The sequence below is a fragment of the Miscanthus floridulus genome, chromosome 8 (genome assembly GCF_019320115.1).
Source record: "Miscanthus floridulus cultivar M001 chromosome 8, ASM1932011v1, whole genome shotgun sequence".
Classification (NCBI taxonomy): Eukaryota; Viridiplantae; Streptophyta; class Magnoliopsida; order Poales; family Poaceae; genus Miscanthus; species Miscanthus floridulus.
The window spans coordinates 85,672,205-85,695,671 of NC_089587.1; the positions used below are offsets into that span (position 1 = coordinate 85,672,205).

The following is a 23,467-nucleotide window of genomic DNA, read 5'->3' on the forward strand; positions in this document are numbered from 1 at the left end:
TTTTTAGAGAGTGGCAAAAAGTGGTTTTGGTCACCGCCGTGTCTAGGGCGGTGCCCCACCGCCCTATCCGGTTCCCACTGACAGCCAACGGCTAGTTTGAAATAGCCATTGCATTTTGACCGTTGGGCGCCGCCACCCTATGTCCGGTGCCCACACGTTGTCCGGTGACCTCGGAGAAATGTGTTCCAAGGCTCCAACGGTTCTTTTTGGCTTGGGGGCTATAAATAGAGGTGGAGCTCGAGCTTGGCTGAGGTGGAGCACCTTGGGGATGTGTTTCCCTTGTGTGTGCTTGGTTTAAGAAGCCTCTAACTCACTTGTGCTTGCAAGAAATGCGAATCCATTGCGAGTGAGTGATTCTAGTGCGATTGTATTGTGAGAGTGCATCGAGTGACACTAGATGATCAAGTTGTAAGCCGGTGGTGCTTGTTACTCTTGGAGGTTGCCACCTCCTAGACGGCTTGGTGGTGGTCTCCGTCGAAGCACGCAAAGAAGATTGTGCGGTGCTCCGGAGAAGTGATTGTGAGGGGTGTTGTGCTCACCTCGTGGGAGCCACGAAGAGCAACTCTAGTTGAGCGTGTCATTGAGCTACCCACACTTGTGGGTAGGTTCTTGTGGTGCCCAACGTGTGGGCTTGGCAGGTAATGCCAATTAGCCACCGAACCACCAAGTGAACGGTCGACACAACAGGGACTAGCATGTTGGTAAGCATGTGAACCTTGGGATAAAAATCACCGTGTCATCCTTGTCTTCCCGTTGGTTTGCATCTCCTTTGCACAAGCTTGTATTTACTTTTCATATACATTGTGCTTGTGTAGTCGCTCTTGTAATTAGTTAGTTTGTGTAGCTTGCTAGTTACCTTCTTGCTTGTGTAGCATAGAAGTAGCTCCCTTGCATAACTAATTTTGTTTGAGTAACCTTATTAGTTACATTGCTTAGTTTATGTAGCTAAGTAATTTGCGCTCTCTAATTTGGCTTATGTAGCCTTATTATTGAGCATTGCTAGTGAGCTTAGGTGGCTTTGTGCTTTGCTTACTAGCATGAGTAGGAGCTTCCCCATTGCTTGAAGTACTAGTTGCATAGGTTTGTGTGACCTTACTTTTAAAATTGGTTAGGTGAGCTCTAGCTAATCCGACACCTTTGTTGCCTAAATAGATCCTTTTTAAGGTGCTTGAGAACTTAGATAGAGGGGTGTAGTCTTGGCTAGACCGATAGTTTTTATTCCATATTTATTTCGGTTAGCCGACGTGATTAGTTTTAGAAAGGACTATTTACCCCCCTCTAATCCGTTATCTTGACCCTACAATGTGGCATGGCTCGATGTGGGATGGGGGCACCGCTGCGCAGTGCCGGTCCTAGGATTTTAAGGGCCCTCCGATGATCTCGTTGCAACGGCCCCTCTTGACCATGTATAAAATCTTATAATATATAGGCGCTAATTTTACTTGCAAAACAAAAGCCAATTCAATAACATATTTTTAATTTAACATATATGATAATTATCGAGGAACAATATAGATTAAGCAATATATTTGTAGATATATGATAATTATCGAGGAACAATGTAGACTAAAAAAACAATATATTCGTTTTCTTTTCTCACCCATGATAAATGTTTCTTAGGTAACATTCTAAAATTCGAACAGCTAAATTAAAAGAAAAATATGACTATATGAATACAAAGTACTAAAATTCTGGAATACTATACAAATAATTAATTTGGATTAAAAATAAAAAGGAAAAAAATACCTTAGGCCTAAACAACTGATCGGTGATCGCAATTCATAAGAAGCCAAGAATCAAGATGTCGTCGTTGTGGAGCCCTGCCTAGTCGCCGTCCTCGTGCGCCGTGTCCGTGTCTCCGATAGTCTAGCTCTTCGCGACGACACGACTCACCAGCTCCGCGTGTGTAAGGCGCACATCACGAACTCACGATCAAAGTGTGCTGTGTGCAGCGTGACTCCTTGCCTCCTCTCTATCTGAGGGCTGTGGAGAAAGGAAACTCTGAAAGAAATATCGATGTTGTCCTTTTGGACCGCCTGGATAGTTCTATGTCTCTCTTCTCATTAGTTTGCTAATGCCTAATGGACTACAGGACCTGGGGGTATGTATACCTAGACTTAGGCCCCTCCTCCGCTTGAGCCATCGGCCGTCGCACCTCATGCCCTACCCTAGGGCCGTCACTGCCGCTGCGAGACGGCTTGGGGCGGGCGGATCGTGCGGTGAGTCACGACAAGCAAAGCGAGGAGTTAGAGATTTCTGTCGGCTATCGTAGTGTAGATGGAGTAGATGTAGGAGAGAGCAGAGATGGGCTGGCCGATCGCTGTGCTAGAGCGAGCGTGGAGCGGAGCATTCAATTTTTTTTAAGATTCCGAATATATGTTTTGCGGTATTATCGAAAAAACTATTCTCCCAGTTTTCCCTCTCTCTCTACTATGTTCGGTTTTACCAAACGATTTTTTTAAAATTAGTGTTTTATAAAATCAAAGAAAAAAAAGAACTGCTTTACTACTCAAGCTGATGAGCGGCCCTAACGGCCTAACTAAACGAAACCAATATAACGCAGAAATGGGGGGAGACGTCTTTGACATTTTGGGCCTGGCGGCGACCTTTTGAGTAGAGGAAGAGGACCAACAACCACCTGACTTGCCTGAACTGACGAAGCGAAAAACTCACGGGCCATAACGTCCCCTATATATTGGCCTGTCTAATGGGCTACGGCCCACGGATTCTAATCCCTTGCATTCTTTTTTCTCATTCATATGCAGTATCGGAATTCCAGAAAATCCCCCCCCCCCAACTTCCGGTCCAAATAATTTGATTTAGCAACATGGGTTGCGTAGATAGTATGAGTAGCTAGTTTTTTTCTTCATTTTTTTTTCTTAGAAGCCATTTCTGAAAAGATATCTTTATTAAAGTATGGCATCGACAGATTTTGTTCAACTTGCCTCTAATAAAATGATATTGATGTTGCGAATTGATCATAAATCAGTTGATTAGGTTCCTTGTGGTGGAACCTGCCCACCTGGGTTTAAATCCTCGACTTGGCACGGGTGCTCGTATTTTTCTCGATTTATTTATTCCAGGATTTAACGTCGCTATGCATTCAGTGGTAGGCAACGTCCCCGTCGATGGCGAGGTGCATGTGGAGGCGCCTGTGGTGACTTCGTGAATTTCAAGATCTCCTGGCTCAGTCCTTTCTTTGATCAAATACATAGGGATTGGAGTACATAATTCATCGCCACATAATCGTTCAAAACACAATTCCTGGTGTGTTAATTAAACCATCTCTTTTAGCAACGGTTGCAAACTGAGTGAACTTGTGTATAATGATAATAATGGATTCTAGGTTCTTTTCACACCACATTTAAACTTTTATGTAGTTAGTACTAAAATGAATTTATTTGGTGCAAATTTGTGAAATATGTTTTCCCTCCACTCCCCCCTTTCCCCCTTAGGGTAACTCACTAACACCAAGAGGCACTTCAAAGTGAGGCCTCAAAAGTCAAATATTGTGCGTTGTGCCATGGATAGTTAGCTGAAAAGCTCCCACAACTGAAGCCTAATAATCTAGATATCCAAACTTTGGAATATGCCACATATGCACTAGGTCCGCTTCGATCCAATTGAGCGTGTCTTCTCGGGGCGCCCACAAACACTTTTGCTCATCTATGCCCCTCTGTTTTCCAGCCATCGGTAGCCAGCAACAACTAAGTGCATAGGAGCCATGTACTTATTGATTATGAGTTCAGTTTATAAGTTTGATCTTGTTTTGTTGTCTTCAATGTCGAGTTGCGGAGTTGAGGCTCATAGAAGATTAAGCTGACATCTCATGCGATACCATGTTCTTCTCATTCTTGAACTTAACTCTAGAATGTTGTGTCCTATGCTCACTTTCATTTATATGCATCGAATGTTTCTTTGTGCAAACAATTTACCTATGTTCCTTACCTTTTTTAAGCTCTATGCATACTTCTTTGTTTTATTTTATTTTAAATAGGTCTTAGTATATTCCTTTACTCACAGTGTCAATGATAAGTTGTTGCAATTGAGGCTCTATTTATGGCTACTTCTTGCCTCGGGAATCCAATGCAGACGGGGAAATTTATGATCCATATGCCATATGCATGATGGCTGTGGCAGACCCTTGTTTTTTTTCGTGACCATACTTGAGAATGTTTTTCATTAATAGGGTAGTGGCATGACCCTTATGTTATACGAAAAACTAAACGATAGCCTTCTGCCATGTTTGTGTTTTGATATGATCTAAGAACCTCTTTATGTAACACCTTGATGTTGTGTCCAAACTTGTAAAATGTATGATACTTGATTTCTCTAATTTCTGTGTGTGGTGGGACACATGCGTGATCTGCTTACAAGGATGCATCTGTTCGGCTGATGGTTTCTGCGGCTGATAAGCCGACTGAAACTGATTTGTTGTAAGAGAAAAAAAACTGTTCCATGACTGATAAGCTAGGCTGATAAGTTCAAGCAAACAGGACTAAACAGATGATAGTTCGGTTTAATGTAATTAACTAGATGGTCCTCATAGTTCTGGCGCTACACTTTGTCCATGCATATGCAATTGTGCTAATGTGCAAACAACTTTTTAAAACACCTCAATTTATAGTGTAAAATTACTACTACTAATTAGTATGGTATTTGAACTATTTTATTATAGTTTATGCAACTTTATTAGCACTCTCTCCGTTCGAAATTATAAGTCGCTTTGGCTTTTAAATATTTGAATTGAAAACCTATCATGTTATTTATTGCTTTGAATACTGGATTGCGTTGCAAAATGTACAATTATTTATAATATGGTAAATGAATTTTATTGAAAACGCATAAGAAAGTGTGGCATACCTACCTTTGGTAACCCTCCACTGAAGAGTATATACGATGCAAAAGTCATCACTCTGTCTCGATCGATCAACATGCCGTGGTAGGCCGCAGGCGATGAAGCAGGACAACAGCAAGGTGGAGATGCACGAGGCATAAAAATGTTTTCACTAGTTCTGCTATGTTTTGAGTAGTTTTCATTCGCATGGCAGCATGGAATTTGTGCTAATATCACTTTCCACACTGGCGACTAAACGAACTCTGCTTCTTCTTCGTCGATGAAATGACGAAGGGCAGTGAACCTGCCGTTTGTGCATAAAAAAAGTGTTTTTCCCCACTATGAACAAGCACGACCGGAATATTTTCACATTCGATCGAAGAAAGTAATTAAATGTCGAACAATCCAGATGAACACGAATAGAAAATTCTGAACAACGCATCCACGATCCGTCCACTTCCAACACAGAAACAGTTATCAGTTAGCTAGTGGATGGAGCTCGGAACGGAGTCACCGCCGGCGGCGTTCACGGCCGCGCCGCCGACGCTGGCGCGGGGGAAGAACGCGCCGCCAGGGCCGGCCCAGGACACGCCCTCGTCGGCCTTCCACGCCCCGTCGTCGAAGTTGCGCGCGTAGCTGGCGGAGTCGTACCCCACCCCGGCCCCCGTCCCGGCTGCCGCGCCCGCCGCCGCGCTCCTCCTGCCGCCGCCCTTCCTCTCCGGCGCGGCCACTGCCGCCGCGGCGCCTCTTGCGCAGAGCCCCGGCCACGCCAGCCTCCGCGTGCGGCCGGCGCCGCCGCCGCACCAGTACCGCCGCCTCGCCGCGCAGCTCAGGCGCACGGCCGCCCACCGCAGCAGCACCCACGCCCTCGCCCGCACGCCGCCGCCGCCGCCACGTGGACGCTGGCTCTGGCTCCCCTGCGAGAGCAGCCGCTGGTACGTTACTCCGCCCATCACGAGAGCTTTGCACGCGCCGTGCTGCAGCTAGCGCGAAGCTGTCTTGACGCGGTGCGCGAGCTGGGAGATGCGGGCGCGCCACCTCGTATCGTAACGGCGGGAGAAGCGAAGGTGGCGTGCCGCCTGTGGCTGTTTTGTTTGCGCGCGTGCAGTGCAGGGGCAGTTTGTGGGTTTCCGCGTGGTGGACCGCGCCGCGCACCGCACGACGGTTTGGGCCGGGCGGTGCAGGTCCGTCCGTCCATCAACAGATGCACATCGGAGGCTCAGGGCCCACATCAGCACCACCGATTGTCTCCAACTACCATTTCTCCCTGGTCCACTTCAATTTTCTCATAAAAAAAGTTATCCTGTTTTCATCTCAAAAGATATATACCTTATTTCTTAGGTGTGGAACCATTTTAGCTTGTTAGTTTGTAGCTCAAGTATGCTTCACAGAGATAGGGTGCAGATATACTACATCCATTGAGAAAAGAATGTAACTTTAGTTATGTCTTTAAACTTTCTAAAAGCTGACCAAACTTATAAAAAAGACCATATATTTTATGACCAATGCAGCGGCAATTATATGGTATCATAAATAATATTTTTTATATAAATTTGATAAAAAAATCAAAATAGGTTAACTCATCATTTTGTTAGAATTGTACTATTCTTTTGTGTGTGCGTGTATGTAAACGTATTCTTTTGTGTATGCGTGTATGTAAACGTTTGGTTCCAAGGTTTGCAAAGAAAAAGGTCTTTCATCTCGTCAGCTGCTGCACCTCTGCCCCCTCCTTTCGGAGTGGCTAAGGCTGAAGTCGCAGCCATGGCTCAGATTGAGATGACGAACGATCTGGCTACTTTCAAGCATGAATGAATTCGACGTACTTCCTCGGTCCTAAATTATCTGTCACTTTTAGTTTTTATGCCGCAAGTTTAATTTGATTTGTAGAAAATATGTGCAACATTTGTTTCTCCAAATAAATTTATTAAAAAACTAGATTCAAAAATCTTTCTAAAGATATTAATTATGTACCACAAATATTAATATTTATTAATATATATTTTGTCAAAGTTGTTTCTCGAGAAACGAAAATAACAGATATTTTGGGACGCAGAGAGTACCTATACATATCCAAGATGTTGTTCTCGTCCATCAGGACGGGACTTTGCTGGTATCAGGTGGTGATTAAATCCAGAAATAAAGTTTAGGGATGTCACACCGGATGTCATATGGGGATGTCACATGGAGTGTTTAGATACTAATAAAAAAATAAATTACAGAATCTGTCAGTGATCCGCAAGACGAATTTATTAAGACTAATTAATTCATCATTAGCACATGTTTACCGTAGCACCACATTGTCAAATCATGGATTAATTAGGCTTAAAAAATTCGTCTTGTAAATTAGTCGTAATCTGTTTAATTAGTTATTTTTAGTCTATATTTAATACTCTATGTATGTGTCCAAATATCCGATGTGGTAAGAAGTAAATTTTAAAGAAGGAACTAAAGCCTAGTAAGCTCTGTCAGGAATCAACATTTCATTCATAAGCCTGCAACTGATAGAGCGGCCGGGGACCACTGCCACCACACTCTCGATGGCACTGGCATGCATGTGATTTGAAGGCCCGTTCGGCTGGTAGAATTTTGACTGAAACTAGCTGAAAAATACTACTTTAGCTGAATTGTTCTGAGAAAAAATACTATTTTAGCTAAAAAAAAGTTAAACAAGCTAAATATAGGGTAAGCCGAATATGACCATAGGTTATTGGATGGAGGCTGCAAGGCTGCAACACGATGGAATCTGGAAATTATTGTGACCGTGACGATGCGTGAGGACGGCCGGCGAAGTCAGCACCAATAATGCTGCAACTGCATCACACATCATGCTGTAGCGTCGCCTCGCCATGCGAGGCTTCCCCATCTCTTCGTCTCCATGGAGACAGCTAGCGGAGCTATCATGATTCCTCCATTGAGCAGTTAGCAGTAGCTGGCATGCAAAGGCAAGTCTTGTAAGCAAGCCTTCCATGTCGTCTTCTCCATGGAGACGTAGCCATCGACAGTGACGAACAGTGTCTGCTGCTCTCTGAAAGAAAGCATGGTCAGCTGATCGGTTTGCAAGCTGCCGGTTGTTGCATGCTCGTGTGGGGTGGGGCCACGTGCTCACTGATGTGGCCAAACGAAATTGCTTGGGTTCAGGTTTAGACCTAGCAGCCCCTTCAGATTGGTTGAGAAACCTGTTTGGATTTATGTTTCGGATTCAGACACCCCGAGGTATCACCGTATCAGGCAGAGTGTCAGCCTTTGGTTCAGTTCACACACGGGCATTCTGATTTAGGTCCGGTTTAGATTGGGGTTAGGAATCAGTATTTGTCATTGTAGCACTTTCGTTTGTATTTAATAATTATTGTCCAATCATGGCCTAACTAGGCTCAAAAGATTCGTCTCGTAATTTACAATCAAACTGTGTAATTAGTTATTTTTTTATCTACATTTAATACTCCATGTATGTGTCCAAAAATTTGATGTGATGGAAAGAGAGTGAAAAAACTTGCAATCTAAACAAGGCCTTATGCAAAATTCACATGAAAGAACATCAATATTTATGGCACCAAATAGTTACAATATTTTTTTCTCGATCAAGCCATAGCCCGTTTTTTATTAGGAGGACAGGAAAGTTTTAAAGTTACACGACATAGAAAAGATCTGGTTGTTCCAAACCCACTGGTAAGACGCTAGCGTTCAGGACCAATCAAGAGTATCGACAAGCTAGAGGTAGACCCTAGCAGCTACGACACATTCAAAGGACTATACGGCAATATAGTCTAAACGTGGGTACAACAAGACAGCGTTAGGAATGCTTAGCCTACTCAAACCACAACGACACCGGTGCCTCACAGTACCCGCCGCATGGCTCCCTGCTTACTAGGGGACAGGGCCCTTTGAACGTCCGCTGAAATTCTTCGAAGGACGCCTCGTCAGGGCCCTATCAACCAAAAGCCCGGTCTTTTCATGAGCACCTTCCTTGGGCCTCTGGCTTCGGTTCTCGGAACTTGCTTTTGGCAGCTAAACGGGCGCTGCGCTTGGGGACGATGCCATCATCATCAGCAACCTTGGGATCCTTGGTGATGTGCAGCCTAGGTGGGGACGAAATCAGCGGCTGCTGGAGCGGACGTTTGAAGGCTTCGATGAAAGACTGCACAATGCTTCGTCCTCCGAGGAAGCAACAGCAACACGCACAGGAGATGCAGGCCCCATTGCCGGGGCTGCAGCTGTTCGGATGACAGGGAGCGAGGCGACGAGCTCCACTAGCATCGGATTATCCGCAATGTCCCGACCGGCTTGTCCCGCGTCGAGGCGCAGTGACAACTTCAACGGATCTAAACCGGAAAGGGTCCCGCAGGGCATCCCAACACGACGTGGCTTACCGTGGCCGGAAGGTGTCGTAGCTACAGCAATAGTGTTAGCCATGGCCACCGTCTGGCAGCCTGTGTCAACTGGTGAACCCTTCGGTTGCTCTTGCACCGCAGGAAGCTTATGCTTTCACATGCGCTTTTTCCGATGCCTTCGACGTCTGTGTCGGTGACCACGGACTAACGAGGCCAACGCGACACCACCGGAGACCAAAGAATCGCCATGGGTCGCAGGCCGAGCTGCACCCACAGCGTCGCCGTCTGCGACGATGGAGGTGTCAGGTTGGGAGCCGCAAACAGAGCGACGGGCCTGATGACCACCGTTGCCCATGGCCACCGAGCCACCATGGCGTGGTCGGTTGCAGTCACGTGCAAGGTGCCGAAAGCACCGGCAATGCAGGCAGCGTGGAGGCAGCTGCAGGTCGTCACCCGATGCGTCGTGGAGAGGCAGTTGAAGCACTTGCCGCGCAGCTCCTCCGGACGTGTTGGAGCAGTGTCCTTGGTCCGGCGCGACCTTCCGAAGGGTTGCATGCCAACACTTTCTGCCATCCATCTGCATCTTGGTGCAGAGAGGCGGCGCCGAGAGAAGGTGGGCACCCGCGGCCCAAGTCTCTAATGGACCGGCAAGCGCCGGACGCCATCGTTCCTGCTGCGGATGGGTAGCCCATGGATAAGCTGCGGACACGGCCGACGACGCTTGCTCCGCGCAGCCGTCTCGCCGCCTCCGCCTCGGCCGCGCGTCCCCGCGGTGGCGCCGTCAGGGCCTTGGACCACGACGGAGCGTAGTCGTGACCGTACAGGCGGAGGCAATGCCAGACGAGGCTGCCGGTGAACGACGTCGAGGTAGGTGGGAGCCTTAGGTGAACTGTCCTCGTCGGAACAGTCGAAGGAGTCCTCGGCCCAGCGGCGGTACTTGGGGCGGCCCTATGAGTCACACCCCGGAACGAACGGAGGTGGGAAGGGGGAGAGCGAAGAGGAAGCAGGCAACGTCTCCGGCGCCGAGGCAGACTACCCTTCGCAGGTGCCCGTGGGTCCCCCGCCTCCATCTCCGAGGTCATTAGTGCAGCCTGCGCGGCGGACGCTCCACGGCTGTTGGCCACGCATCCCACGCTCGCAGCTGCGGCAGTCGCGCATCCTCCCGCACTGGGACTGCCCGTGCAGGAACGAGCCACTGAGGGCGCCGTCGACGAGGTAGTCTCGCCGGAGCCGTCTGCCTCGGGTCCCTCGCATGTGACCACGACGGCCGCGGAACCGCCCGCGTGGAAACATTCCGCGGACCCAGATAATACGCCAACCGGAGGAAAAAAATAAATATTTATTGAAAATGACAATGAGAATCATCATTGACTTGGAGTTGGCGTGTTCGCGTCCTATTTGATCTCAATAGGAAGACTAAATTCACGAGTCCGCATCCTATACGAATTTCTCGTAGCTCACGCGTCACGGTTCAGTTAAAAAATCATGACCCTAATGCAACGCATGAGCATATATGTATAAGAACAAGGGAGTAAACAAAAGAGAGATCATGAGTTGGCAGAACGAAAAAGGGATTTACACTATTTTTAAATACTTAATTGTACAGAAATGCTCTTATTATATCCTTGGACGTATCTATCAATCTGCTTTACTCGTATTATTGTTTCTCCAGCAAAGTTCCTCCTGGCATACATAACAAGAGAATTATTCATCATGGTTTATTTTTCTCATCAAGATGCACGTATCCTAACTACATCGACCCAACGAATACAATGCTGACAATTATAAAACCTAACCACTACCGATAGAAGATTAGTAAGAATCGATATCTGGTCAATCTGCATCTCGCGCTCGACCACCATGAGCAGCGGCAGGCACGTTATACCGATTTTTTTTTAGCCTTTTTTTGAAATTTTTTTCACAAATATGTTTCTGTAGGTATGTTTTTAAAATCTGGACCCTCGGCGTCATCGTTGGTAGCGTCGAGCTTACACGTTTCGGCGCCATAGATTTTGGGGCATAGGTCTTGGGCTTGACGCATATATGGCGGTGACTTGGCAGGCACATTGACGCCGTAGATCTTGGCGCCGAGCTTGACGCCGTGGTTATTGGCATCAAGCCATGTCTTACGTATGGACCCTCCCTTCCTTTCTCTCTTCCTCTCTCTCTACCGCTCCTGAGCCAGCATCGCCAGCGCTGCCGCACCGCCGTGCCCGCCGCCACGCGTAGCCGTGCCCGCGCTGCCTCGTCCGTCCCGGCTCGCTGCGCGCATAGGCGCTCCGTCCGGCGACCCGGGGCGCGACACGGCCCCTGCTCCGGTCCCGACGTCCGCGTCCGGTCCTCCGCGTCCCCGTCCTGCTCCGATCCCGTCCTCCGCGTCCCCGTCCTGCTCCGGTCCCGACGTCCGCGTCCGGTCGCATTGCCGCATTGACTTGGATAGGTAAAATTTTTGAATATGCATTGTAGGTACTTAGTTAGCTTAAATTGTAGTGCTACATTGATTATTTGGTAGTTTCTAGTAAATTTGATGATGTATGTAGTGGATTTAGTTAGTGAGATAGATATAGTTAGATAAATATAGTTAGATAGCTAGTGACATAGGTACATAGATATAGTTATTAGATAGCTAGTTGATTTAGTTAGTGAGATAAATATAGTTAGATAGCTAGTGACATAGTTATTTAGGGTGTAGTTAGTTAGTATCTATTAGAGAGGTACTATATAGCAGCTACTTTGGACTAAACGAACTGTATTTCAATTTTTGTTTGAACTACTAGATGGACAACCTAGTGAGTATATATCATGGAGGCACCGTGGAAAGAGATCACTATGAATATGTTGAGATGCAAAATGTGCCTGTGTTATTCAATGAGAAGTCATCATTTAGTGAGTTTGTTGCAAGGGCTTGGGAGGAGCTACATTGTCATGAAGCTGATGATGATGATGGCATCACAGTGGAGGGCGTACTTCACTTAGGTTCCCCTCCCAACATCCTAAGGAAGATGATCCCAATTGGGTGTGCAGATCAGTGGGAGAACTATGTGAGATCGGCTATGAAGTGCCAGTTCCAAAGTTTGGACGTGGTTGTGCGTCGGGTGTTAGTTGATCCTATCCCTCATGGGTTTTCCCCACCAATAGGTCAGTAGGCACACTTCGACCCTCCCGTCCCGGAACCTGATATGGATGTGGAGGTTGCACCTACGGTTCCCGATGCTCAATCTGCCCCTAATGAGCAAGTTGGAGATGCTTGTCAGACTCATGATGTTGTGGTAGATCCTCCTTGTGAGATCCTTTAGACACAGAATCATCCGAGTAAGTGTCTTATCCGCATGGTTATTGGGAGCTTACCTCTTTCCTTACATCTATTTTTTTTATTCTTTTCTCATTTTTCTACTTATGTTGCAGGAGACATTCCTAACAATGTGGATGTACCCACTGTTGCTGCGCAAGTGCACTATGGAGATGGATTCCGTGGCTCCAATAGTGTTGAAATTATGAATGATTTGGAGCCATATAAGATGGCAAGGGCTCTTGATTCTGATGATGATCATCCTGTTGGAGAGCTGACAGAGAGTGATGTTGAGATGCTGAGGCATATCTTTCTAAGCCACCATGATCCAAGAGTTCATGAGTTCAGCGATCTTGCTCATTCTGATCAGACGTGTGCAGAAGGATGTGATGATGAGCTCCTAGAAGCTCCTAAGGCCGACCCTAACATGGTAATTGAGAAAGGTAGGGTATTCAAGGATCTCCCTGCATTGAAGAGGTGGTTGTAGGCATTTGTAGTGATATGAAAGAGACCTTATAGGGTCTTGCATTCATATGTGGAGCGCCGCTACACAGTTGTGTGTGACAAGGAATGCTACCCATGGAGGATTTATGCAAGGAAGCAAAAGGTCACCAAAAAGTGAAAGATTATAAAAGTTGTCGGGCCACACAATTATGCTGACCATGTGCTGACACTGAAGCATCGGCAGTTGGCATCTACCCTCATTACCAAGCGGTTGATGGGAATATTGTAGGGAAAACCCAACATGAAGGTTAGGACAATTATCAGGATTGTTGAGGCGTTGTATGAAGGTTATGTGATAACTTATGGTAAAGCTTGGAGGGCTAAGCAATGAATGTGGAAGATGATATATGGAGACTGGGAGGATGTGTATAAGCAGCTGTCAGTACTTTTCAATGCAATCAAAGCGGTGAATCTAGGCATGCATTATGAGTACATCCCAAAACCAAATGCATGGAAGGATGGGAGGTAGATATTCTTCTGTGCTTTTTGGTGCTTCCCTTAGTATGTTGAGGCCTTTAGGCACTATTGTCTCATCTTCTCCATTAATGGTACGTTCTTGATTGGCAAATACCAGGGCACATTTCTTATAGCCATATCATGTGACGCGAACAGCAAGTTGGTTCCTTTGGCATTTGCTTTGGTTGAGAAGGAGAACAATGACAATTGAGGATGGTTCTTGAGGCTAGTCCAGATATATGTGGTTGGGCCTGGTAGGGAGGTTGGCGTCATATCTAATAGGCACCAAGGCATACTTAATGCCGTGCGAGAGCAGATAGAGGGGTATGCACCTTTGCACCATCCTTGGTGTACTCGACACCTTGCTGAGAATCTACTCTGGAAGGATGGTGTGAAGAATAACTTTGATATGTTCTAGGAGGCTGCTCGACAGCTTGAGGACATGTACTTTCAGAAAAAGTTGGAGCAGGTCAGAACTACATCAAATGCAGAAGGTAGACAATGGATCACAGGTTTGATGAGGGATTTGGACAAATGGACAAGAGCTCACGACGTCGGTGGATGGAGGTATGAGTTTCAGTGCAGCAACATGATGGAGTCATTCAATAAGTTGCTATTGGGGATACATGGTATGCCCATGAATGCAATCGTTCAATTCACCTTCTACAAGCTTGTTGCCTGGTTCAACGATAGACACATACATGCATTAAAGTTGCAGAGTGATGGAGAGATATGGACTCCAAAACCAAAGGCACACCTAGAGAAGGGAAATGAAAGGGCTGGCACACATGAGGTTACATATTTTGACCATGCCATAGGGACTTATCAGGCTGAGCATAGGGGCGGTACAACGTCTGACGGTGAGGTCTGAGAGTCAAGGATGCATGTGGTAATCCTCCAAGATTTCACATGCACTTGTGGTAAACCAAGGCAGTACCACTTTCTATGTTCTCATTTGGTGGCAGCAGCTAGGCATCACAACTTTAATATTGAGAGCAGGATACCTCATGAGTTCAGTGTCAACACGCTTGTGCACACATGGAGCCCCCGCTTCGTGCCTTTCTGGGACCCTAGAGAGTGGCCTTCATATGATGGGCCAAAGTACATTGTGGATCTAGCTTACCATTGAAACAAGCGTGGATCAAGGAAGAGGACGAGACATAGGATGGTTATGGATTAGATACCTGAAAGGACGAGGTGTGGGAGAGGAACCCCATTTCTTACTAATCCTGAGCAGTACGAGTGCGGCAAGTGCGGTAGACTAAGACACAATTCATGCACTTGCCATTGGCAGATTAGTGAGGTATGACTATTGGTTGTTTTCATTATTTCATATTTGTCGTATTCATTCAATTAATTATGCATGTCTCAATCTATGCTTGTAATTATGTCAATTACTTGTATATTTCTAAGTTTATGTTTCATTGTATATTGAATTTCTATTTCATTGACTTTTTTTGTAGGATGGCGCAATTCCACCTGCTCGACACGGTGTACAAGGAGACCCACCGAGGACATCTCATAGCGGAGGGGCAGATAATAATCTCTACGTCTTGTTCAAATTTTTGTGAGCGTACATGTGTTCGTGAAGTAACGGGAGACTATGTTTTATTCCATGCAGGACCTTCCACTCCTTCGTCCTAGAACCCACAATGGGTTCTTGGACATGCAGTACGACAATAGATACACTCCTTTCCTGCAAAGAGCTGGCCTAGATGTCATCTCTTTTTAGGTTCGTTATGGGTTATCCAAGTTCAACTCAGCGGCCATAACTACGTTGGTTGACAGGTATTATCTTCAATCATTGCCTCCATTCATGGCCATTTGTTCATGCGCTTTCCTTTTTGACATGTAATCTTGCTTTGTCTAAAATGTAGGTGGCGACCGGAGACTCACAACTTTCACTTGCCTTTTGGAGAGATGATAGTCACGCTCCAAATGTTAGAAGATGCTAGGTCTGAGGATTCACGGCAATGCAGTGACTAGGTAGTGTAGGTCAGAAGGTTGAAGAGCATGAGTAGAGTCCTTCCTTGGGCATGAGGTTGGCGAGCAAGGGGCTCATAGTTCTAGAGTTCTAATCTCCTAGCTTCGGCAAGAGTTCGCACAGTGCCCTGAGGAGGCAGATGAGAAGATAGTTGGGTACTACTGTAGGGTGTGGATCCTAGACCTGTTTGCCTGCATTCTCTTCCCCGATGCCATAGGTGACACTGCATCGTGGATGTGGGTCCACTGCCTCACTGACTGGGACCAGACAGGTAAGTACAGCTGGGGCTCTATAGTGTTGGTTTTTTTTACCGGTAGCTTTGTGAGGCATGTCGTCGGACTTTGTCCTCATCGTCACTTGGTGGATGCGTGTACCTGCTCCAGTTGTGGATGTGGGCTCGTCTACCAGTTGGCTCCTTTTTTGCAGCCTCCTCTCCATGTCTCTTCTCCATCATCTCCTTGTCCTCTACCTCCCACCTCAACAGTTTCTACATCCATTCCTTATCTTTAGGCTTGATCTTAGTGTCGATCCACTGCTCAAAATCATAGAGCGGTGGAGGGGTCTACAAAAAATACATGAAAGGATCAAGATGCCCAAGAGGGGAGAGGGGTAAATTGGGCTAATTCTAAAATTCTTTCAATAATTAAACCCTACACTTAGCCCACTTCACCCCTTATGCCTAGAATGTGTTCCTATAGTTCTACCGCACAAAAGTTTTACACCCTAGGTTCCAATCCTACTCTAGCATGGCAATTGTAATAATGTAAAGACAAAAAATGAATTGCTCAAATGTAAATGCTTAAAGTAAAGAGAGGAGAAGGAACACGGTGATATTTTGCCGAGGTATCGGAGAGTCGCCACTCCCCACTAGTCCTCGTTGGAGCACCCACGCAAGGGTGTAGCTCCCCCTTGATCCGTGCAAGGATCAAGTGCTCTCTATGGGCTAATTCTTTGACACTCCATCACGGTGAATCGCCCACAACCGCTCACAACTTGAGTTGGGTCATCCACAAGCTCCGCTGAATGATCACCAAACTCTTGATCACCACCAAGCCGTCTAGGTGATGGCGATCACCAAGAGTATGAAGCAATAACTCTCACTTGACCACAACAAGTCTAATGAGAAGGATGGATGTACACTTGCTACTCTTCTTGCACTAATGAGGCCTTAATATTGGATTCTCAAATCTCAATCACCTCACTAGGCTCTTGCTCTCTTTTGCACTCTCAAAGGTGTTTCTTAGCTGAACAAATGGGCAAGAGAGCTCCCTTAGACGAGTGGAGTAAGTATTTATACCCCCTCATTCAAAACATAATGTTTAGAGGTTGAGTCATCACTCTGCGGGGTGACCGGATGCTTTGGTTAGGGTGACCGAATGCTCTGGTCAGTTATCCCCGCCACTATGTAGAAAGAGCCGTTAAGTTCTGACCGGACTCTGACCTACGTCCGGTCAGCACTAACCGGACGCGTCCGGTCATGACAAATGCTCTCTGGAACCTTACTGATGTTGACCGAACGCTAGCACCCAGAGTTCAGTCACTTTGCTGTTCAGCGTCCGGTCAGTTACCGGATCTTGACCAACGTCCGGTCGGCACTGATCGGACTCATCCGACCAGGAATCTCTCTCTAGAATCTCTCTAGAGTTGACCGGACTCTAGCACCCAACGTCCGGTCACTTTTCACTCAGCGTCCAGTCACAACCAGACGGCTCTAGTTGATCAAATGAACTGATCAGACTCACCCTTTAGCGTCCGGTCACAACCAGATCAGCGTCCGGTCAGTCATTTGACCCTCTATTCACTTCCAACTCGAAATCATATGTGAATGAAGTTTGCTCCAATTGATCTTAGGGCTACTCCAGAGCTACCTAGTGCTAGATTTGACAAGTGTGCACCACACCTAACTCACTAGACTCACCTAGGTCAAGCTACTAGTCCATACCCCCTTAATAGTACGGCCAAAGGAAAAATAAAGTCCTAAACTACTCTAAGTGTCTCTTCAACACCAAATGACACTTAGAACTAGTCCATCCTTAACCTTGTCGTCCATCCTTTGACAATCAAAACGATTTCCATCGTAGGGGCATGACAACCATGATTGCCCAATCAATTACAATTGCCATGACCTAACTTAAATTGCCTCTACAAAACACATGTTAGTCATAGTAATCTCATATTATCATTAATCACCGAAACCCAACTAGGGGTCTAGATGCTTTTAATCTCCCCATTTTTAGTGATTGATGACAATACAACCTCGAGTATGTAAAAGAGATGAGGTTTTCAACATGCTTGGTTCATATAAGCTTTTGACAATAAGAGCAAAGGAGTTAGACATGCTTATATGACCCAAGCTAACATGGTGTACTCAATTGATATGAAATAAGCATGAGTACAAGAAATAAAGCTCATTTGAATCAGAGTAAAACGCGGAAGCAAGGCAAATGAGCATAACCAAGTGACATGACATATATATAAATCAAAGTAGAGAGCACACATGTCAGATAAGTATCACAATCACACGTATGTATTTCAATGCAAGAAAGTAAACGTGAATGCATAATGTATCACACATAAAGAGCCAAAAGAAATAAATCATATCCTCCCCCTAGATGTAACGCTCCCCTAGATGTATCGCTTCCCCTAGATCTAACATACTTGATCCCTCTCCCCCTTTGGCATCAAGCACCAAAACCTAAGGGTCGGATGGTGGGGTAGGAGCAGACGAGTTGGGCGCTGAGGTGCGGTGAGAAATCTAGAACTGTGCAGCATCATCCTCTGACCCTGAGCTCTAAGTGGTCTGACCCTCTATCACTGGAAGTGAAGCTGAAGTGGTCTGGGTCTGCTCTGGGACTAGCGCGGCCTATGACTCTAGAGATATCACTGTATTCGGTGGCTCTAATGATGCAACAGATGATGGGAGCGTCTCAGTAGTCCTAGTAACTGGAGCAACTATGGTAGGAGTAGGAACTCATAGCTCTGGCAGTGTAGGCTACCCTGTAAGCTCGCTAAAAGTGGCATCGAGGCTCCTGGAAACTGGGGTGTCGGTCTTAAGCATCGAGGAACTCTGAGGCAGAGTGAAGCCCGTAACAATAGGTGTGAAGTGAGGACCCTAGGCTATCACTGGCAAAGCAAACCACTGGGACACATGCTCTATAGGTGAAACAAACTAAGTAGTTGGCTATCCCTAACTTCGAAGCCCACTGGGCTGTACAGCTGGAGTCACTGAAGTGGTGGTAGGCTGGCCGATCTGAGGTGTAGAATGTGGTGGAGCAACCCCAATAGCAGTGATGACATGCTGCATAAAGCCAAGTAACTGCTACTGGATTAGGAGCTACTGCTGCTACATGGCCTGCTGCTGCTGCTGTATGGCTTGCTACTGTCTCTAGAACTCATCCTATCTAGCCTAAACTTGTGCTAGTGCAGCTGTGGTCTCCTAGGCCTAGCGTGCCTAATCCGGCCTCATCCACTCAAGAATTGCTAGAAGAGCGGGGTCTGTTTGTGGTGGCTATGGAGCTGAGCTAGAGCCACTGGCCTCTCTGTCATGTGGTCGAGGAAGCATCTGAGGAATAGCCTGATAATCATCATCAGAACTGTCACTAGGGTCACTCTCGACCACACCCTCCTGCCAAGCATCTAGCTCCTCCTCTGTCGCTGCAATGCCCCTGATGATCTCATCCTGCTGGGTTATTATCTCCGGGACCTCTGGGCGATGACTTGGCCAGCGAGGTGTCCTCGCACTACTATGGCGGAGCATCTAAGCCATGTTATAAGGAGGGAACTCTATAGTAGCACCTATGTACTCAACCATTGTCTCTAGGGACTTCTGTGTATCTGCCTTTCTAATCAAGAAGGTAATCCAGTGAGCGTATCTGTGACCTCTAAACCCCTCTGCAAGAGTGTCCTCCATCTCTGAAAGAATGACATTCCAAATATCAAACACTGTCTACTGCACCAGAGAGTTCACCAACCATAACTGAATGCAAGTCAATCCCTCGTGGTAACCCATCCTCGGGAGCAGAGTCCTCCTCATGATAGCATCAAGAAGCTAAGCTATAGGAGTAAGGTCTCATGGTGTCCTACTCGACCCCTCACCAAATGGCTCTGTGGGTGGCACAAGCCCTCCGTGAGGGCATTTGGGAGGCTCTGTCTGATCGTAGCAAACCTCGTGAAGGCGAATGGGTGACTTTGGAATCCTGAGGATCTCTCTGACCCTTGAGCTCTATAGCTTGTAGTCACGGACTCTGAATGCAAAGTGTATGAATATGTGTCTTAGGTCAATCCAAAGTGAAGAGTAGAACTCATGGACCCATGATGGAACATAGCGGCTAGTCCGTCCAAGAAGGTCTGTCAACCCTGGCAGATAAGATAGATGGGGACGAATCTGCTCGCCTGCTGCTGCAACAAGTGACTCAATGGAGCAAACTCTTTGAGATTTGAATGCAACTCCACTATTCAGATAAGCATTGTAGAAGTCCTCCTGCAGTGGTGTATAGAAGTGATCTAAAGCATGCTCATCCTGCCTTGGTGGAAACCAGTCCTCAAACTGCACGAAGCGAAGCTACTGCACTTGCTTGGCTGTGGCTGCCCTCAAGTCAAGGTGAGTCACCGATGGCGGACCCTATGGTCTAGGAGGTGGATGAGAGCCCCTCCTCTATGTCTTAGGCCTCGGCTCACCTGAGTACAAGTATGACTAGAGCATCATAGCCGTGGCTGAGGTGCCTGCTCTATCTCCTCGATCTGCTCTGCCTGCTCAGTCTGCTCAGCCCGCTGAGTATCCTCTGACTGCACTGGTAGCTGTGTCTACTGCTGTGTCTCCCCCTAAGGCTGACTCTCCTCTATAGTGACACGCCATCCTCCAAGCATGACAGTCCCAGCTAGACTACCATAAAGACTCTCAACCCTCTCGACGATGGCCCTCTAAGCTGGTGATAGCTGATCTGCAATATGGACACCACTCCTAGCTCCACCTCTCTCCATTCGCTCCACGGCGGCTACCACTACTGCTGCTCTCTTAGCCTCTACATCAATGAGCTTCTGCTTCTTTGTTGTAGTCTTCTTGGCCTTGCCTTTCTCCTGAGCAGTCAAGCGAGGCGGAGGCCTCAGATCCTCATCACCTGGACCACCTCCGGCATTCTTGACACATGCCATTGCTAGAGCTAAAAAGAACTACTGTCATGGATGAGAATCAACTGCTGACTGACACTCACGAGGCTTGGCCTCGATTAGTACTTGCGGGCTTGGCTCTGAGTTCACTAACAACTGCAAAGAGAACCACAAAAGCACCGACTCGCTACACGATAGAATAGATAGGATATATAAATAATCATAATATACATCTAGAGATGTAAAACCCTAAGAAGCAAGTAATGAATATGAAATTAGAGGCAATGGCTTGCTACCTGATGAAACGGTGATCAAAGAGCAAATGAACAGATCATGGTGCACCATCGGGTCGGCAATGGCTAGGGTTAGGGTTCTGGCACGACATGGTGTGACAGTCGAGCAATGTAGTGGGCATGGTGGATGGTGGCTAGGGCACTGACGTGGATGCAGTGGTGCAACGGCAGAGGTGGTCATGAGCACGACAGTGTGGGGCGCGGCTAGGCAATGGCACAAGCGGCGGTGCTGGCGTGGGCACGGTGACGCACCTGCAGTGTGGGTGCGTGAGCGTGGAGCAAGCGCGGCGGTGGAGCTGCGATGTGGGCGCGTGAGCATGGAGGAGCTACAGTGCGGGAGTGGGAGTAGGAGCGTGGAGCAGGTGCGACAGCGGAGGCGTGGCTAGGGCACGGGCATGCAGACCAAGGATGGCTGCGACGGCAAAGTCGGCGGGATAGTGTGGCGACATGGTTAGGGCAAAACGCGAGCATGATGGTTAGGGTTATATGGTGCCCCCATGACAGATAAGAAAAGGAAAGGAATAGAGTCCTAGATCCAATAGATTTCTACTAACCGGACGCTCTGGTGGCAACGACCGAACGCTGCCACCTAGAGTTCGATTAACAACAGAGAGGTCCAATACCTCTCAAGTCATGACCGGACGCATCTGATTACCTCTGACCGGATGTAGCCAGAGTCCGGTCGATCCTGACAATGCCTTCTTCGCTTGAATGGACGTAGGGAGACCATCTGACCAGATGCAGGATGAGCACTGGAAGCAGAGTCCGGTCCATCGTCCGGTCACTCTTTTTCAGCAAATCTTCAATGTTCCTTCGCGCTGCCTGTTCCCAATCAAGTCCCAACTTCAATAAGACCCAAATAAGCACCAATTGGGACTGATGTGAGTGACCTCTCTCAAACCCTTAATTTTTTCAAAATATTTTGCCTTAGGCTATACTTTTTTTAAGAAAATAGGCAATAAAAGGGTAATTGAAAGGAAATGACAAAGCAACATACATGCATATGCAATGCAATACTTGAAAGTAATTCTAGTTGCTTGTCAAGTTTGATCCAAGGTTAAGCTTCTTCACACGCTTTTCGGTGGTTATCTTAACCATGTTAGACAAGCCCTAAATGCATTACCAAAAATTAAACATGTTGTATATTACAATGCAATGCAAGGGACAACACAAGCTCATTTTCTAGTGAAGTTACTAAAATCAAGCACATTGAGCTCATTTCTCAACTGATAAAAAATAGCCTCATCTAGAGGTTTAGTGAAGATATCCGCCAATTGATTCTCGGTCCTTACACCTTCTAGTGATATATCATTTTTAGCAACATGATCTCTAAGAAAGTAATGGCGGATATCTATGTGCTTGGTGCGAGAGTGTTGAACCAGATTATTAGCAAGCTTTACCGTGCTCTCATTGTCACACAAAAGAGGTACTTTTTCTAGAACTACACCATAGTCTAGCAAAGTTTGCTTCATGTAAAGTATTTGTGCACAACAAGCACCCGCGATAATGTATTTCGCTTCAGTGGTGGAAAAGCCACACTATTTTGCTTCTTGGAGGACCAAGACACTAGTGATCTACCAAGCAAATGGCACCCTCCGGATGTGCTTTTTCTATCAATTTTGCAACCGGCATAATCCAAATCGGAATAGCCAACTAGTTGAAATCTAGCTCCTTTGGGATACCAAAGACTAATGCTTGGTGTGTGCTTAAGGTACCTAAGGATTCTTTTAACGGCAACTAAATAAGCTTCCTTAGGATTAGCTTGAAATTTAGCACACATACGCACACTAAATATGATGTCAGGCCTAGATGTGGTCAAATATAACAAGCTACCAATCGTAGAGCAGCAGAGAGTATGATCAACCATTTTACCTCCCTCATCTAGGTCAAGATGTCCATTAGATGACATTGGTGTCTTGATTGGCTTATATTCATCCATATTGAACCTCTTGAGAAGATCATTGGTATATTTCTCTTGAGAGATGAAAATCCCTTCTCTCATTTGCTTGACTTGAAAACCAAGAAAGAATGTAAGCTCTCCAATCATTAACATCTCGAACTCCTTCGACATTAATTCACCAAACTCTTTGCAACAATCTTCATTTGATGATCCAAAGATGGTATCATCAACATATATTTGACAAATGAAGATTTCTCCATCAAGCTTCTTGGTAAATAGTGTGGTGTTGTCCTTCCCAATAGTGAAGCCCTTCTTAATGAGGAAATCCCAAAGGCGTTCATACCAAGCTCTTGGGGCTTGCTTAAGCCCATATAGCGCCTTAGACAACCTATAAACATGATTAGGATATCTAGGGTCTTCAAACCCAGGAGGTTGATCAACATAGACTAGTTCATTTATGAAGCCATTTAAAAATGCACTTTTAACATCCATTTGATATAATTATATTTCATGATGTGATGCATATGTAAGGAGGATACGAATGGCTTCAAGTCTTGCAACCGGTGCAAAGGTCTCTCCAAAATCCAACCCTTCACTTGAGAAAACCCCTTTGCAACTAGTCTTGCCTTGTTCCTCACTACAACGCCTTGATCATCTTACTTGTTGTGGAACACCCACTTTGTTCCAATGACTCTTACACCTTGTGGTCTCTCTTCAAAAGTTCAAACTTCATTGCGAGTAAAGTTGTTCAACTCTTCATGCATGACATT

General features: G+C 46.4%; 1 protein-coding gene across 1 annotated transcript; it reads right to left on the bottom strand.

Annotated features, from left to right (window-relative positions):
- Positions 1-5,225: 5,225 nt before the first annotated feature.
- On the bottom strand, positions 5,226-5,929 carry LOC136476877 (uncharacterized). Its single transcript, XM_066474847.1, has one exon. The coding sequence runs from the start codon at positions 5,788-5,790 to the stop codon at positions 5,323-5,325; it is 468 nt and encodes a 155-aa protein (XP_066330944.1). The 5' UTR covers positions 5,791-5,929; the 3' UTR covers positions 5,226-5,322.
- Between the last annotated feature and the right edge of the window lie 17,538 nt (positions 5,930-23,467).

What these genes read in the sequence shown, in the direction of transcription:
- LOC136476877 (XM_066474847.1), bottom strand. Translation starts at nt 5,790, where the DNA reads ATGGGCGGAGTAACGTACCAGCGGCTGCTCTCGCAGGGGAGCCAGAGC.